Raw genomic sequence first — 16271 nt, forward strand, 5'->3', positions numbered from 1 at the left:
CCTACGAATTAACCACTTTTAAATATAATATTTTGTTAATTTTAGAGTCTTTTAGTTGTTTTTATTTAAGTTTAGTTAGTTTTATACTTTTTATATGTTTATATGTTTTTATTTGATTTTTATGCTTATTTTACAGATTATGAACAATATGGAACATTGGGATAGGTGCATACGTTTAGGAGAAATTCGGACTCCAAATTGGTTCTCTCGGAAGAAGGAAGCTAAGCATACAAGCTAAAAAGTTTTCAAGCCGCAGCTTGATAGAAAACGATGCCGCGGCGGGAATTCAAGAATGGCATAACAGAAATATAGAAATACAAGCCGCGGCATGATATATTGGGATGCCATGGCCTGCTTACGTTTCCAGCTTTACACGTTAATTTGTGGTGACCGAATTAGAGACGGATTTTGGGACTCTTAAACCCTAATGACTCCATACCTATAAATAGGAAAGTTTAACCCTTATTTGGGGACAGAAGTTTTGGGATTTTTCTTGGAGGCATAAGATCGAGAAGGAGGACGAGAGCTGGAGATTCGACTTTTGAGTTTTATCTTTCTAAACTTTATCTCTTCTCTTGATATTTGTAATCTCTAAGAATGGCTGAATACTTTTGTGATTTTGTTTTCTTTTCAAGGATGAATTAATTTCTATTCTAGGGTTATAATGGAACCCATTCATGATATTTGATTAGTTTTATTTCTTTCTTCTCTGATTCCACATGTGATTGTTTATTCTATCCTATCTTTAATGCGATTTAATTAACTGGTCATTGATTGAATTGATTCGATGAATCTTAATAATATTGACAGAGTTATTTTGTGTTCATGACCTAGATAGAGTAACATATGCTAATTTGAGATAGACATATACTCAAGTTGCATGTGCATCCCTTATGAGAGCTTATTCTTAATGAATTCTTCTTGACTTAATTCTCATAGACATATAGGGAGTTAGTTTAGAAGGGTATTTTTACATGACCATCGACAGAGGCTTGTAGAGAATTTAGTGTTCTTGGGTGACAATTATAGTGGATTAATTTATCATAGAAGGGAAGATAATCTAATTAAGTGGATTGTTTGGGGGAAATTATAAACCTAGATTTCATCACTCATTGATTTTAATTTACAAATTCATTTTCTCCGTTACTTTTCTTGTTTAGTCTTAAATCCTATTTTTACTTTTGTTTGGATAAAATTAGATTGAGATAAATTGGTAATTAATAATAGATTGGTATTTAGTCTCCGTGGGAACGATACTTTCTTATCACTTTATTACTTGTTTCGATACGTATACTTGCGTGCGTAAATTTAGACAACAGTAACGCCAAAATTTTCTTTCAAAAATGTTCTTATATTACATTTAAATTTACTAATTATTATGGTCTTTGATTAAAATAATAGAATTGCATATCAACAACTGCCATACCTTGTTATATAATTTTGCTAAATTTACAAAAAATATTCTATTATGAGGTCAGGGTTTGATGCAAAACTAATTTACTAAAATTTAAAAAAAAAAAAAATTCTTTTAATCTTTAATATTATAATGAGATAAAAGATAGATGTAAATTCAAAATCGACTTAAAATTATCTTGTCTATTTAAAAATGTTAATATTACATAAATCTTAAGTTTTTGTTATTTATATAAGAAAGTAAAATAGTGAATCCTACTCGAATTATAGTTGTAGGGTATAAATGTGTCATTTGAGCTACAATGGAATGGGTTCACACTATCCCACTTGGACTTTAGAATAATGATAAATGCACATGGTTATTGGTATGAGATTGAGGCTTGGCACATAATCACGAATCTTTTTCTTCGGGATAGAAAAAGATATATGGTTTTATGCCCTTGCCACGTCAGCCGCATATCTATTACTTACATATGTTGATCATCAACCATATGTTGATTTTGGGTCCAATGAAATTATAGCCAAGTGATCTTTATCTTAAAATAATAAATTAAAAAAGGGAACATATTAATGGTGATTTACCAAAATGGTTATATACTCATTTTGGTATTTTTAGCAACATGGGAGTATTCTATATCGACATCAAATTAAATTTTCCATCATATTTCCTTTTTCAACATGAGGTTCCAGCCTGAGGTCAGTCCAGCATTATTCTAAAATAAATGTACATTTCTCTAAGTCATCCCACTGTTTTTTTTTAGTAAGTGTCTAGCCTCGTGGTACTATAGAAAAAGTTGCATGAATTTCTTCTTGAAATTCTTTATAATCTCATTAACTGTAGCTTAATTTTTCCTACCTTAATACTTTGCTCCATCAAAGCAAATGGATTCGAACGAAAATCAACTCAAAGCCATTGATGAAGAAGAAGATTGCATGTTTGCCATGCAATTGGCTAGCGCTTCGGTCCTGCCCATGGTCATGCAAGCAGCTATTGAGCTCGATGTGCTAGAAATCATAGCAAAAGCTGGTCCATCAGCACAAATCTCTCCCTCACCGATAGCCTCTCAGCTTCCCACTCAGAATCCAGAGGTACCTATCATGCTCGATCGTATCCTACGTCTTCTCGCCAGCTACTCCGTGCTAACGTGCTCCATTGTCACACATGAGAGTGGCCATGTTGAAAGGCTATACGGGTTGGCACCAGTGTGTAAATTTGAACCACCAGGTTAAATTTGAAAATCAATCATTTCGAATTTCGAGTCATCTCGATTTTCGCCCATGCACTTCGATCCTTTCGCACAGAGATAGTAAGGAATCTCAATTTCTATTAGTAATCGTAGATTGTGAAAATTGTATTTATGATTTTATTAAAAATTAGTGGTGAATTTCCAAAAATATATAATTCTTTTTATTTATTTAAATTCACGCCAGAACTTGCATGTTTGATATGTTTAACTGTATTTTATAATAAAAATATATATGGGTAGGATATCTCACTAGGTTATTTCCGTCAGTTGGGTCCTGTGCACCACTCGGACCCTGTTTTGATCTAAGTTTTGATATTTTTTCAATGTTATTGATAAAAATGAATTTCATAGTTGAAAAAATAATTTTAATATTTAATGAACTTAAATTGAGTTGATGAATATAAAAAAGTGGATATTTTGTTTCAAAGATTGAAAATGGTAAAAATCGAAAAAAGGGAAAAATGGTATGAAATGGTAAAATGTCAGAGTCACATCCGAGGGGTGATGTCTACATTTTACATTGTTGTGTTGTGTGTAGGTTGGCAAACGGATATCTAGGGATAATGTTACTGGTTGCATGTTTATTTACTTTTTGTTAGCGCGAGGCACTGTTTACTTTTATGTTCTATTATTTATTTTAGGCTGGGTGGCCACACTTGCATGGTAGGAAACTGGATATCCATTCTCAATCTTGTATTATTAATTTCTCTTTTGTTTTCAAATGAAAATATATATATATATATATGTAGCTATTTTGTGAGCTATTAAAAAATTTGTGAATGCCTGAAGGGATAGTGTGTCATATCATCCGGAGTGGTATACTATCATGCGATGTACGATAGGGACCACCAAGCTCATACGTGGTATGGGACGCGTATGAGAGTGGAGTCACAACTGGAATCTAGGTTTATTCCTCTCTATCTTTACCAGTGAACTTGTACTGTAAAGGTGGTCATATACGAATGATTTGTTTATTGGGGAATCATATGTACGCCTGATAGGCATAGACAAAGATAATTAGTCAGTAATCACTAACAATCTATAGTAGTCAAACATTCTAACACATCAAAAATAAACCAATTGCTTGCGGTCACGTCAAACGGCCAACCCGAGCCGGATAAATGGTCAACCAAACATGATAAATGCAGCGATCGACCACAAAATCAGGAACTAAAAGTCAGTAAAGAATTGTAACATCATGTCCCAATTGTGAGCGATCCAGTCGTGAATCCCAACTCTCTAATTTCATTACTCCACCATATGTATTATGTATATATTACCTTATTTTAATATATAAAATGAAATGCAAGTTTAATGTTTTCATTTGATCAATTAGATTTGTATAAAAAGAAAATGCTATAGTAAGTACTGTTTGTTGATCTAATATCAGTTTTAAAATGTTTAGTTGCTCATCTCTGACTATATGTACCAGTTAATCGTAGTTTCTTCTATAACATTTTATATATTTGAAAATGATTTAGTATGTTTATTCGTTCATGTTAGGAGAGGTTATTGACAGAAATTATTTGCTTCCCTACTGGGTAACCATGGTTACTCACCCTTTCATTCTCCATTTTTTAGTTTCAGATCCGAATCTTGACGAAACAGGTGTAGAAAACGAGTGAGAATCATCTGGTGGGTCAGAAAGACAGCAAGAGTCCGTCACTTGGTGAGTATTGGGATTATACCCCCTAGTGGTGTCAATTTGTCAAGGATTATTATAAATTTTGTCTTGAGTGTTAGTACTTCTGTTAGAGTGAGGATGTTTGTATAATTCTGTATTTTGTTATCCTTTTGTACTCTGATCTATCGTTCGTTATTAGATGTATGTAGGCTTCCACTATTGTTATATTATATATATATATATATATATATATATATACAGGATTGTATGTCGTTTATTAGGTGCAGGTTGAACGCCTTGGAATGCTAACATAAACAAAGGGGACCATGTCGAAATTTTGAGGTGCCACCTAGTACATCGGGATCTGACATGGGGATTTGTGTTAGTGGTTGGCGGGCCACAATAATTCTTTTATTTTTTAAGAATTCATGTTATATTAAAGTATTAGAAAAAAATTATTTTGAAAAGCTTAATTAAAATTATAATTTTCAAAGGAATATATCATTCGGATCTAGCAAAATTAAATATAGGGATCGATCCGTATCCAATCCGGATCCAACTCCAATCAAAGGATATCAACCCATATTCGACCCATATTTTTTATCTGGTCTACTCCAAGGGTGTCCAAACCTGTTAAATTCGGATTTAGATCACTTGGATTTAGGATAAATCCGACCCATTTTATGCATTACGCCCAACACTATGATTCAATCTATTAATCTATTTTCTTCTGTTGTGTAATTTGAGTAAGGGTGCACATGGTCTAGATTGGTTCGAATTTTGGCAAAATTGGAACCAAACCAAACTTGATTGGTTCTACAAATTTTGAACCGAACCAATCCAATTACCCTATAGAACTAAACCAATCCAAACCAACCTTGGTTCGGATCGGTTCTCGGTTCGGATCGGTTCTTGGTTCTCATACTTTTAAAATAGAAAAACTAGTATTTTTTCTTTTAAAAGAGGAACCCGTTGGATCATATCATAAATAATGCCTATTTGTAAAATGAAAATGATTTTATAATTAAATTCTGACTGAAATCTATATAAATTGAAAATTATAGGAAGCTCAATGAGATTAAAAAAAAATTACAATTTTAAAATTGGTATTTTAAATGGATTAGTGAGGAAACTAATTCATAAATGATATATTAACATATCCAAGCCTAGGTTCGTATAGTATATTTCATCTAATAAATACAGTATAAAAGTTCTCGTAAAAAAAACAAGGATTCAAACTCTTTGAAAAAGTTTTTCCGTAAATAGGTTGATTCATTTGAGAGTTGAGAGAGAGATTTGTGTACATTTTTTATGAGTTTTTTTAAAAAAAAAATAGAGGAGATAAAGTTGAAGACTTGGATGAGTTACCTCTTTGTAACATGTACATATATATATATATATTTCGGATTAGTTCGGTTCTTGGTTTGGTTCGGTTCTATTATACCCCTAATCCGAAATCGAACCAAATCAATTGGATTTTTTAATATAAAATCTGTACCCGAACCAAACCATGCTCAATCCGAACCAAACCAATCCAATCCAAAAGGCTTCAGATAGGTTCGGTTCTCGGATTTACCCAATCCAATGTGCACCCCTAAGTTTGAGTATATGTTTGAAGAATAAAAATACATGTTGCTTGCAGGCGTGGAACATGTCGGAGGAGACATGTTTGCAAGTGTTCTAAAAGGAGAAGCCATTTTCATGAAGGTGAGTGATGATATTTATCAATATTACTAGATATTCAAAGTCATTTTGTTAGTTTTTTCTTGACTACTAATGGCTTTATAAATTAATCTTGTAGTGGATACTTCATGATTGGAGCGACGAACACTGCTTGACGTTGTTGAGGAATTGTTATAAATCGGTACCTGATAATGGAAAGGTGATTGTCATGGAGGGGATACATCCCGTGGCCCCTGAAGAGGCAATGACATTAAAAGCATAGTTGGTCCTACTGTTGTCTTATAAAGGAAATTGTGCCACAAAAATGGATCAAATGATCTTTATACAAATGGAAACAAGACCCAAAAGAGGCAATTGCAAATCGTGAGGCATCTACATCAAGAGGCATGTCAATCACTGCTCAAAACATTAGTAACAGGAATCGTGATAGTCTGACGTTCATTGTTGTATTTTCCCTTCACAGAGTCGTAGATCCATTGCTTTCGAGATACAAAAGAACGTATATTTTTGGTTTTGTATGGTTCTGTGAAGGGAGCGTACAAAAAAAGGACGTCAGATTATCACGAGTCCAAATACACATACACACATAGAGTCGGGATTCGATGACTCGTAAAAAATGACCAACTGTTAAAACACAATCAGTACTATTGGGATAAAACACATACATCATGTATTCCTAAGATAAATATTGATCATTGGATTTCATGTTCTTCCAAGAATCAATGAAGGACCACCTATCTTTATGGACCACATGTCCATGAGGGACCAAAAGACCTTATTGGGTGACACATGGATCTCGAGCACAAAATTTTAAGAATTCGAAAAAAAAAATTTCACCATTGATTTGAATTTTAAATTTTAGATTTTGAAATTCATTGACATTTCATTTTCAATGTCTTTGATTAGGTGAAGGAAAATTTATTTTCTTTTGAATTTTTTGTTTTAAAATAGGGGAAATTACGTAAAAGACCTTGATGGAGGGATTTCTTTCTAATTAATCCCCGAGTTTTGCACAATAGCTTGATAGGATATTTAGTAAACTCGTTCTTTCTTAATGGCCCCTCCTTATTGGTGAACTCACGGGTTTTTTATTTATTGTTGAGTTCATCACTTTTTATTTATTATCGAACTCGACGTTTATTTATTTATTGTCGAACTCGACGCTTTTGATTTATTGTTGAACTCAATACTAGTAAAATCCACTTATTTTCAATTTTTCAAGTTTTTTTAATTGTTAAAATACATGAAATGTGTTAGAATAGTCCCACGTCTCCTAGATACTATTGGGATGTGCAATGTATAAAGCGGGGGCAATCCTCTCCTTGCAAGTTAGTTTTCAAGGTTGAGTTAGACCCAGAGCGGATGTGCCTTAGGAATGGGTTGGGTTAGTATCTCCAACCCTATGTCTAGGAGGAGAGTCGAGTGTCTCTAGTCCAGAGGATAGGAGAAGAGAGGAGAGGAGAAGTGAGAGGGGAGAGAGGGTTAGAATAGTCCCACATCGTCAGGGTACTATTGGGATGTGGAATGTATAAAGTGGGAGCAGCACTCTCCTTACAAGCCGATTTTCAAGTTTGACTTAGGCACATGGGATTTGACCAAAAGATCGACTAAAAACTTGAGATAACAACTTGTTACGATGATTTCAACCCAAAAGAATCATTCTTAACCAATTTCATAAAAAAAACTAAGAAAAAAGTGAAAAAAATCCAAGTTTTTTACATAGATCTTCAAAATGTTTGAAAATGACTTCTTCTTCCTTCTTAAATCCTTTGCGATGGAATAAAGTTTTCAAAACTCGATTGAAATGCCAACAATCTAATTTTTATGGATGAAAATGATGAGTTCGAAAGGTTAAGGCATTCAATCGTGAGAAATGTGGGAGATAAGGTCAGGGATCATTAAGAAAAAAAAAAGTTTACTAAGTGGACTATTAAGAGACCGCCCAAAACTTAGGTCTATTTAGAAAGAAGTCCTTCTACCATAGTTTTTTAAGTAATTTTCCCTTTAAAAAATGAAAATCTAGTATAAACGATGAACTTTAAGAGGTTTGATGAGTCATTTGACCAACATGTAGTCCATTTGGCCCAAATGAAGACCTTGCTCCATGTTTGAAATCAATACAATTTCATTTCTCAAATCTCTCTCTCTCTCTCTCTCTATCTCTCTCTCTCTCTCTCTCTCTCTTCTCAAGAGGCATAGTAAAAAAAATTCTCTAATTAAAAAAAAAATAGTAAAATTCTCCAAATTAACCAATTAAATCAACAAATAAACTAATTAATTGAAGATCTGTAAATTATCTACAAAATATGATCACATTTTCCTCTTCATCCTCAAATTTTATTTTCTTCAACATTCGTATTTTAAGAGCGAGAAAGGACTTGTAAGAAGGTTGAAGGTACTGGATTTTCATAAGAATCCCAAATAAATCATTTGTGTATTCTCTAAAATGTTTTTGATTTTTTATATGAAAATTTCCCAATTTTATTATCCTAATTAATCGAATTGAACCCCCCACCAGCATAATTATCCAATCTAAACTTTATTACTATGCTCAGAGCTACAACCCTCTCTCATCCTTGGGTACCAAGTGGTCTAGGTGTCAATATTTCAACTTCAAACTTCAAATAATCCAATTGTTACAAAATATAAATATAGTACATAACTATATATTTCTAGAGTAGCGTTCAATGGCCAACAGTTTGGCAAACATTTTGGCAAACACATTTTTCAAAACATGGGTTAGAGGTCTTGGAATGGGCTGATTTTTGGTGAGGATGATCTCTATGGTGAGGAGATCATCATCACCAAAAATCAGCCCATTCCAAAACTTCTAACCTCATCAAAAATGGTTTACAAAAAATGGACGGTTCACGATTTTTCAACTTGTAAAATGGGGCTAGAAGTTTTGGAATGAGCTGGTTTTTGGTGAGGATGATCTCCTCACCGTAGAGATCATCCTCACCAAAAATCAGCCCATTCCAAGACCTCTAACCCATGTTTTGAAAAAGTGTTTGCCAAAATGTTTGCCAAACTGTTGGCCACGGATAGGGACCCATATTTCTATTCCTAAAACCCACAATAGATTAAAACTTCAATTCTTAAATAGCTCCAAACAATGTTCTTGATCCAAATTCCTGCTCCAAAACTTTTTGTAGTATTCAGGATACGTAAAACTCTTGTATATGGCCGGAGATCCATCTTCTGTTGCAGGGCGGATCACCGCATCGTTACCAGGACAAAGGAAAGAAGCCACCGAGATCCTTTCCATATCGGAATTGACAATCGCTCGATGCCACACACTTTTGTACTTCCCGTTACTTAGCGCCTGCAATAATCACAACACATTCTCGATTTCGATCTCTCCTTATATCATTGATCATAACGATACTATGATCCTTAAATTTAATTTGAGGAAAAAGAAATATTGATTTATCGAATATAATCATCTTTCCATGAATATTGGGATTATCCTTATGTAGATTTAGGGAAAGATCAAAGTTAGATTTTGTTAATTTTCGTAACAACTTGATATGGTAGACATTTGGGAAAAATGACAGAAAGCAGAGTGCTTTAATTATAGTCATTAAGTAATGGTATTTCCATAAATAAATTTTCGAGTCTTTGTGAGATTTACGAAAATGCCATTGCACAATGATAATAAAACCCTTACTTCTTTTTTTTTTCCGCAAATAAAAATAATTATTTTTATGGACTTTTAATATTCCCCTAATCTAGTAATAGTTTATCAAGTTCTTTTGAATAAATGTACCTGTAATTGATCGCCTATGTTTATAACAAACGCATTTGGGTGGGGATTTACAGCGATCCATTGCCCATCTTCCATCAACACTTGCAGACCTGCGACATCTTGACCTTGAAGAAGAATGGTAATGGTGTTTGGGTCTGTGTGACCTGGTAGTCCATAGGTCATCTCTGGTTCGGGACATGGCGGATAGTAATTTACTGCCATATGTTGCCCTTGGTCACCCAAAATCTTCTCCATATAATCTTTTTCTAAGCCTAAGCTCTCTGATATAGCTTCAAGTAATCTGAACCCAAGTTGGCGAACTTCTTGACAATATTTACCAACGACGTCTCTACAAGAAAAAAAATGCATTATTTCACGATCAGTTTAGCATGCTTTGTAAGACCATGACCGTGATTTGGCCCAACCAGCAGCCAAGCTATCAAAACATCAGCCCATTTAAACTCGTTTCGGTTGAGTCGAAGGGGTCCAATAGTCCCAATGCTCTCCAAGTCCATTCCGACTCTCCCAAGCCAGATTCGACTCAGAGGAGTTTTTAAAATAAGTCTATATGGTATGGGGTCAGTCTGGACCAATCTGATAAGAATTAGATTGGACCCAGAAACAATCTAATGAGAGTCGAATCGGACCCTCATCAAATTGGATATCATATATATAGAAAATAATTTACATATTTGATAGGGACCTGGTTGATTCAGAACCAATCCTATATGTTATAAAATCGGTTCCTTATTAGATCGGACATTAAAATCCAAATCCTTGATCTAGATCCAAAGTTATTTTATTAAAATGGATCAGATTTCGTGTTTAATCTGATCCATTGAAGGCCGTGTTAGACCACTCCTTAATTAAGTTATGTGGGCTCAAAGAAGATTATTAAATTTGGTACCATGCAAGGTACAAGATTCTTATGGATTCGAATGTAGGTTGAAAGGATTTTGTTCTCCTTTTGGACACAATTTGATGACACCACCCTGCTTCATGTACAAACCAATAGCTTTATAAAAGGACTCGGAACAACACTTATTATGTTGAATTAGGTTCAGAGCTTAAGATGACAGATCCCATTAGAACCTTAAATTTTTACAGCTACTTCTTTAATTACAATAATTGTGATGGTGGATGTAATAATTCATCATGTGTTCATGGACAAAATTAAGACACAAACGTGTATCTTACTTGGAGAGTCCTTTTCTTGGTTTGTCTACCAATCATATATATATATATATATATATATATTAATAAATAGTACAATAGAATGCACATGTGACAGGCATGCTGTCTCCTAAAGACTTCCTTAATAATGAGTTTTTTAAAATATAATTTTTTTATTTCTTAATAATGAGACCTTTTTTTTAAAATATAAATAATAAAAACTTTATTGAAAATAATATATAAAATAAATATTTTATTCTTGCATATATAATAATTGGAATGAAAATTGTTGCTTTACCTTTCAAAAAAATAAAAAAAATAATTGGAATGAAAAATCTGTTTGCTAATGGTGATTTACAATTTTTGGTAAATATTTGAGATACCCATATTTCCAAATAGACGACGTACTCCTTGACCTAGGTTTACTTCAGAAATAAGTGTCTCCTATTCAACCTGTAACAAGGGCCTTTGATTTTTCGAAACCCATCATCTTCAATATCTAGGGTAAATTTAGAGTTTCATCTCCTCCAACCTTCAAACTAAGAGAGCAGGATTGGATTTTTGAGAAGTAAAAGACGGTAGAATTTTGGGTATACAAAAATAATGACTTTTCTGAAAGAGATTGAAGACCAGTGAAGATAATGGATTGAAAAAGAGATTGAATAAATTAATTAAAATAATTTATTATTGGATTGAACTTGAGATTAAATAATTTAAAGTAATTTATCCAATAGATTAAGGAACTTGAAGATGTCTCACTTTTGGGTGAATATAATCAAAAGTTCCAACTTGAGGTTGAAGACGAGGTCATTTAGGTTATCAAAGGAATTTAAGTTTGGCACGTAATGAGTTTAAAACAAAAGGTAATCTTAAATGTTCATCAAACCAATCACCCTTTTCTAAAGATATTATTAGAAATTTTTAATTTTTTTTGAAAAATAAATAGAATGGATATCATTGTAAGATATGGACCTCTTACCACTCATTAAAAAAAATTAAAATTAAAATAAAAATAAAAAGAGCTATCATTCTCTTGAAATGACAAGTCCACCTTGAAAAATCACAGCCCTTGACGTCCACTTAGCCTAATATTCTCAATTGGCTAATGATGTTATTTCTAGGATTTTTCTAACCTCAAGTTAGGTTTGAAGCACTACTAAAGATGAGTGATTCATGACGAACTATATCTTGTTAATCTAACAAATATCTTTTGATAAATTTGGAGGTTCAAACTCAAAATCATTGGCAATGAGTGAGAGGCCCAAGAGCTTATAAGGAGAAGAATCGTGATTATCTGACTGTCCCACGTGATAAACTCAATCGACTACTCTAACGTGATAATTTTGGGAAACGTAGATCTACGCTAATCAGAATACACGACTGCACTTCCCCATAAAAAGTGTATCTCAAGGGAACTGTGTATCCCAAGGAGCACAGATTATAGTCTCCGAACTTGGCACATCAAGTGGTCGATTGAGTATGACACATGGGATAGTCAAATTATCACGACTTTAAGGGAAAAGAGATTAGGCAATGAGTGTCCGATGTGAATTAAACTCAACATTTTCCACTCCTTATTTTTATTAAAAATTAGTATATTTGAAGGAAGATTTTTTATTTTAAAGAGAAGACACTTGAAATGATAGTCTTTCCTATTATAATTATTGTAGTGAGAGAAGGAGAAGTAGGGGATTAGTAACACCAAAATTTTCTTTCAAAAATGTTCTCATATTACATTTAAATTTACTAATTATTATGGTCCCTTGATTAAAATAATAGAATTATATTATTTTGTTAAATGTACAAAAATACTATATTATGAGGTCAGGGTTTGATACAAAACTAATTTACTAAAATTAAAAAAAATAAAAATAAAAATCCTTTTAATCTTTAATATTATAATGAGATAAAAGATATTTGTAAATTCAAAATCCACTTAACATTATCTTGTATATTTAAAAATGTTAATATTACATAAATCCTAAGTTTTTGTTATTTATATAAGAAAATAAAATAGTGGATCCTACGACAATAATAGTTGTGAGGTATAAACGTGTCACTTGAGCTACAATAGAACGGGTTCACACCACCCCACTTAAACTTTAGAATAATGATAAATGCACATGATTTTTGGTACGAGATTAATGCTTGGCACAGAACCATAGATCTTTTTCTATGGTCAACCGCGTACCTACTGCTTACCAAAAAGTGTGTGTATTTATCATGACTCTAAACTTTATTATCTTTCATCTCTTCCCATCTCCCATTTTTTAATAATATCCTTATAATTTTACTCCTTTTATTCTTTTTTTCAATAATACTCTTCTAATTTTACTATCTTTCTTCTTTTAATCTCAAATAAAAAAACTCTAATTTATAAAACAATAGCAAAACATACCTATTTTGAAATAAATAAAAATCAAAATGATTATATAATATATATATATTTTTATAAACATAAAATTTTCGGCAAAACGCCTATTTTTCCTTTATATTTTATTAGATGATATTTGACTAATAATAAAATGATGCACTAAATCTTACGTAGTGGTTGAGATGGCAAGTGCACAGAATCGAAGATCTACACTACAAAAATAAATCTACGGGTTCTGTACAGTTCTAAGCCAATCGTGTAAGATTTATGACGTCATTTTACACAAATTAGGTTATTTTGGTCAAAGGCATTCGTACATGCAACTTTTTTCATTAAATCGGACACAACCGTTCTGCCCCATGTGGGGTCATATTAAAATTATCAACTTAATGAAATGGTCACCGCTCCCAACCACACATATCTTCATAAGCGTACCCATTTATTTTTGCCCATCACATTCTACAGGAGTGATTGGTGGGTTGGCTACTTCCATTCCATGTGCAGACCACTAGTGGTCCACACAAAATGTTTCGATGACCCGAAGTAGTTGATCATCAACCATATGTTGATTTTGGGTCCAATGAAATTGTAGCCAAGTGATCTTTATCTTAAAATAATATATATTTAAAAAGGGAACATATTTATGGTGATTTACCAAAATGGTCATATACCCATTTTGGTATTTTTACAAACATGGGTATATTCTATACCGACATCAAATTAAATTTTCCATCATATTTCCTTTTTCAAATTCATACCAATAAAGTGATTTTTTTCTTTAAAATATCTTTATTTTCAATATGAAAAAAAAAATCCTAAATCTTGAATACTTAATATAGTTATGAGTTGTTCATGATTTATTATTTGAGGTTCACTAGGAGGTTAAAAAGGTTAAATTGCAATATGACATTCATTGATGCCCATTTTGGCAAAAAGTAAACAAATACCAAAATAGAAATATGACTATGTTGATGAATATTTTAAAAACAAGATTATGTTAGCAATTTGGCTTCATGCATGATAGTTAATGTTGATACGATTTTCAAATATAAAATCTAAAAAATACAACAGTAGTTTTAGTGTTATTAAAGTATATAAAGCCATCGAAGTATAAGATTGTAAAATAAATAAAAATAATAATAATAATAATTTAAATCCCGTACTCCAGATCGTTGGTTTGCAAAGCAACTTCATTAACCATTTTCCCATTTAACACAGAGTAACTTTTTGGGCCCACTAACTAAAATGACAAGGAGTACATGTCTAAAAGTGGAATTTTTTTATTTTTTTATCTTAGACCTACAACCTAATACATTATTTCAAACATTGAACTAAAGTAGAGGTGTGCTTATAACCATAGATGTTTTATCTCGAGATACAAGTAAAAAGTATTTATAGTTTTAAACACACCTCGACGTCAGTTCAATTATGCACAATCAATCTATTCAACCAATCACAAATCAATTAAAGAATATTTAATTTTTGAAATTATTCAAATATAAATATTTTTATAAATTTAAAATGCTTTCAATACATGTCACATCTTAAGATTGGTCAATCACGATTATATGAAATCTAAAATTGATTTTTTCAATTATATAAAGATTTATTCTTAGATGAATACTTACAAATTGATGCGCTAAAACATAAGTGATCGGTGGTAGATAATTGACGTGGCAAATACATAGAATCATAAGTCTTTTTTTTTTTTTTAGATAAACAAAGAGAAAAGATTTACGATTGTTTGAATTTGTCACATCAACACCATGCTGAAATGACTGTATTTCACACTGCATTGACGTGGAGGTGTGCACTTATCATAAGGAAAAGCATCCATGGTTCCGTGCACATCTCTACGGCAAATAAAGTAGTCACTCTAGCATTTTCCACGTGGCATATTGCAACCTAACTACTGTTGTATTGTAGAGAAACCCTTAAAAAATAAAAAATAAAAAATAGAAAGAGAGACAGAGAGAGAGAGAGAGATGTGTTTTACTTGAAAGAAGAAGGAACAGAAGGCCATTCTTCCACAAACTTGTCGAGAGGATGACAATGGAGTCGAAGATAATCTCTCCAATTATGAATAGTTTCCTTCTTAACGTTAAAACTTGTAGATAATCTCATTGTCTTTGATGGATCATCTGAGTAATACTTCATCTTCACATCTAACGGTAGATGGAAGAACTCATGAGCTATCTTTAACATCATCTCCATTGATTCCTTTGGTACTCCATGATTGATCACCTAGTAATTAATTTTACACATCAAACATCCAAAAAAATAAAAATAAAAAGTTTCAAAGATGAGAAATTTGGGTTATTTTTTTTAAACCCAGAGTTATTAATACTTACCTGAAAGAACCCATAAGAGGTACATGCCTGACCGATTTGGTGAATGATTTGGGCTTTATTGACAGAACCCAAATCGATTACTGGAATGTTTTCGCAATTTCTGACTTCTTTGAGTCTGGGTCTCTCAGATTCTGGTCGAATGTAATTTTGGGGTAAGTTTGAGTGTCGAAAACCAGTAGAAAGCACCTTTGATTCCATGGTTAAAGAGAGAAAATTAAGAAGAGAGAAAAAAAGAAAGAGTTTCAGTTTCACCAAAACAGAGCTATTGTGATTTATGGTGGGAAAGTTGAGATAAGAGTAAATATAGGGCTGGAACGTTGACGCCGAATTTAAAGTCTACTTATGATGGATGACGTTTATTGGTTAGAATCTCACACCTTGGGAACTTAACTGTTTATAGAGAGCGTGTTTTTTTTTTTCCACACAGAGAGACATATCTGATGAATCTTAGGGTACGATATTGATCCAACCATTTGTGGTTAATTACCCCTTCAAGATGATATTGGAAGAAACTACCAAGATTTACTTCATTCGACAACAATGCTTAAAAACACAAACGATAGGGAATCAAAAAAAAATCACACGTACAGAAACACATAAAATTTATGTGATTCTCTCAAGATTGAGGTACGTAGAAAAATTCATACCTATTCCATTG

The 16271-nt window shown here is 32.5% G+C and overlaps 2 protein-coding genes across 2 annotated transcripts; one reads left to right on the forward strand and one right to left on the reverse strand.

Moving 5' to 3' along the window:
• The first annotated feature begins 2295 nt into the window (after positions 1-2295).
• On the forward strand, positions 2296-6229 carry LOC147390794 (caffeic acid 3-O-methyltransferase-like). Its single transcript, XM_086458941.1, has 3 exons — positions 2296-2638; positions 5927-5991; positions 6086-6229. Exons 1-3 carry the CDS (start codon positions 2296-2298, stop codon positions 6227-6229), a joined length of 552 nt encoding a protein of 183 aa, XP_086315067.1.
• Positions 6230-8490: 2261 nt separating this feature from the next.
• Positions 8491-15961, reverse strand: DMR6 (2-oxoglutarate (2OG) and Fe(II)-dependent oxygenase superfamily protein). Its single transcript, XM_086459684.1, has 4 exons — positions 15614-15961; positions 15259-15506; positions 9737-10064; positions 8491-9292 (listed from the first exon to the last, which is right to left on the reverse strand). The coding sequence occupies exons 1-4, from the start codon at positions 15809-15811 to the stop codon at positions 9059-9061; spliced, it is 1008 nt and encodes a 335-aa protein (XP_086315810.1). The 5' UTR covers positions 15812-15961; the 3' UTR covers positions 8491-9058.
• Between the last annotated feature and the right edge of the window lie 310 nt (positions 15962-16271).

The sequence above is a fragment of the Akebia trifoliata genome, chromosome 11, assembly GCF_017979445.1.
Source record: "Akebia trifoliata isolate Shusen 1 chromosome 11, ASM1797944v1, whole genome shotgun sequence".
Classification (NCBI taxonomy): domain Eukaryota; kingdom Viridiplantae; phylum Streptophyta; class Magnoliopsida; order Ranunculales; family Lardizabalaceae; genus Akebia; species Akebia trifoliata.

Coding starts and splice junctions, on each gene's coding strand:
- DMR6 (XM_086459684.1), bottom strand. CDS start 15,811: ATGGAATCAAAGGTGCTTTCTACTGGTTTTCGACACTCAAACTTACCC. Junction 15,507..15,613: donor CCTCTTATGGGTTCTTTCAG/GTAAGTATTAAT, acceptor ATTAATTACTAG/GTGATCAATCATGGAGTACC. Junction 9,293..9,736: donor ACATAGGCGATCAATTACAG/GTACATTTATTC, acceptor TGATTATTGCAG/GCGCTAAGTAACGGGAAGTA.
- LOC147390794 (XM_086458941.1), top strand. CDS start 2,296: ATGGATTCGAACGAAAATCAACTCAAAGCCATTGATGAAGAAGAAGAT. Junction 2,639..5,926: donor GTGTAAATTTGAACCACCAG/GTTAAATTTGAA, acceptor TGTTGCTTGCAG/GCGTGGAACATGTCGGAGGA. Junction 5,992..6,085: donor GAGAAGCCATTTTCATGAAG/GTGAGTGATGAT, acceptor TTAATCTTGTAG/TGGATACTTCATGATTGGAG.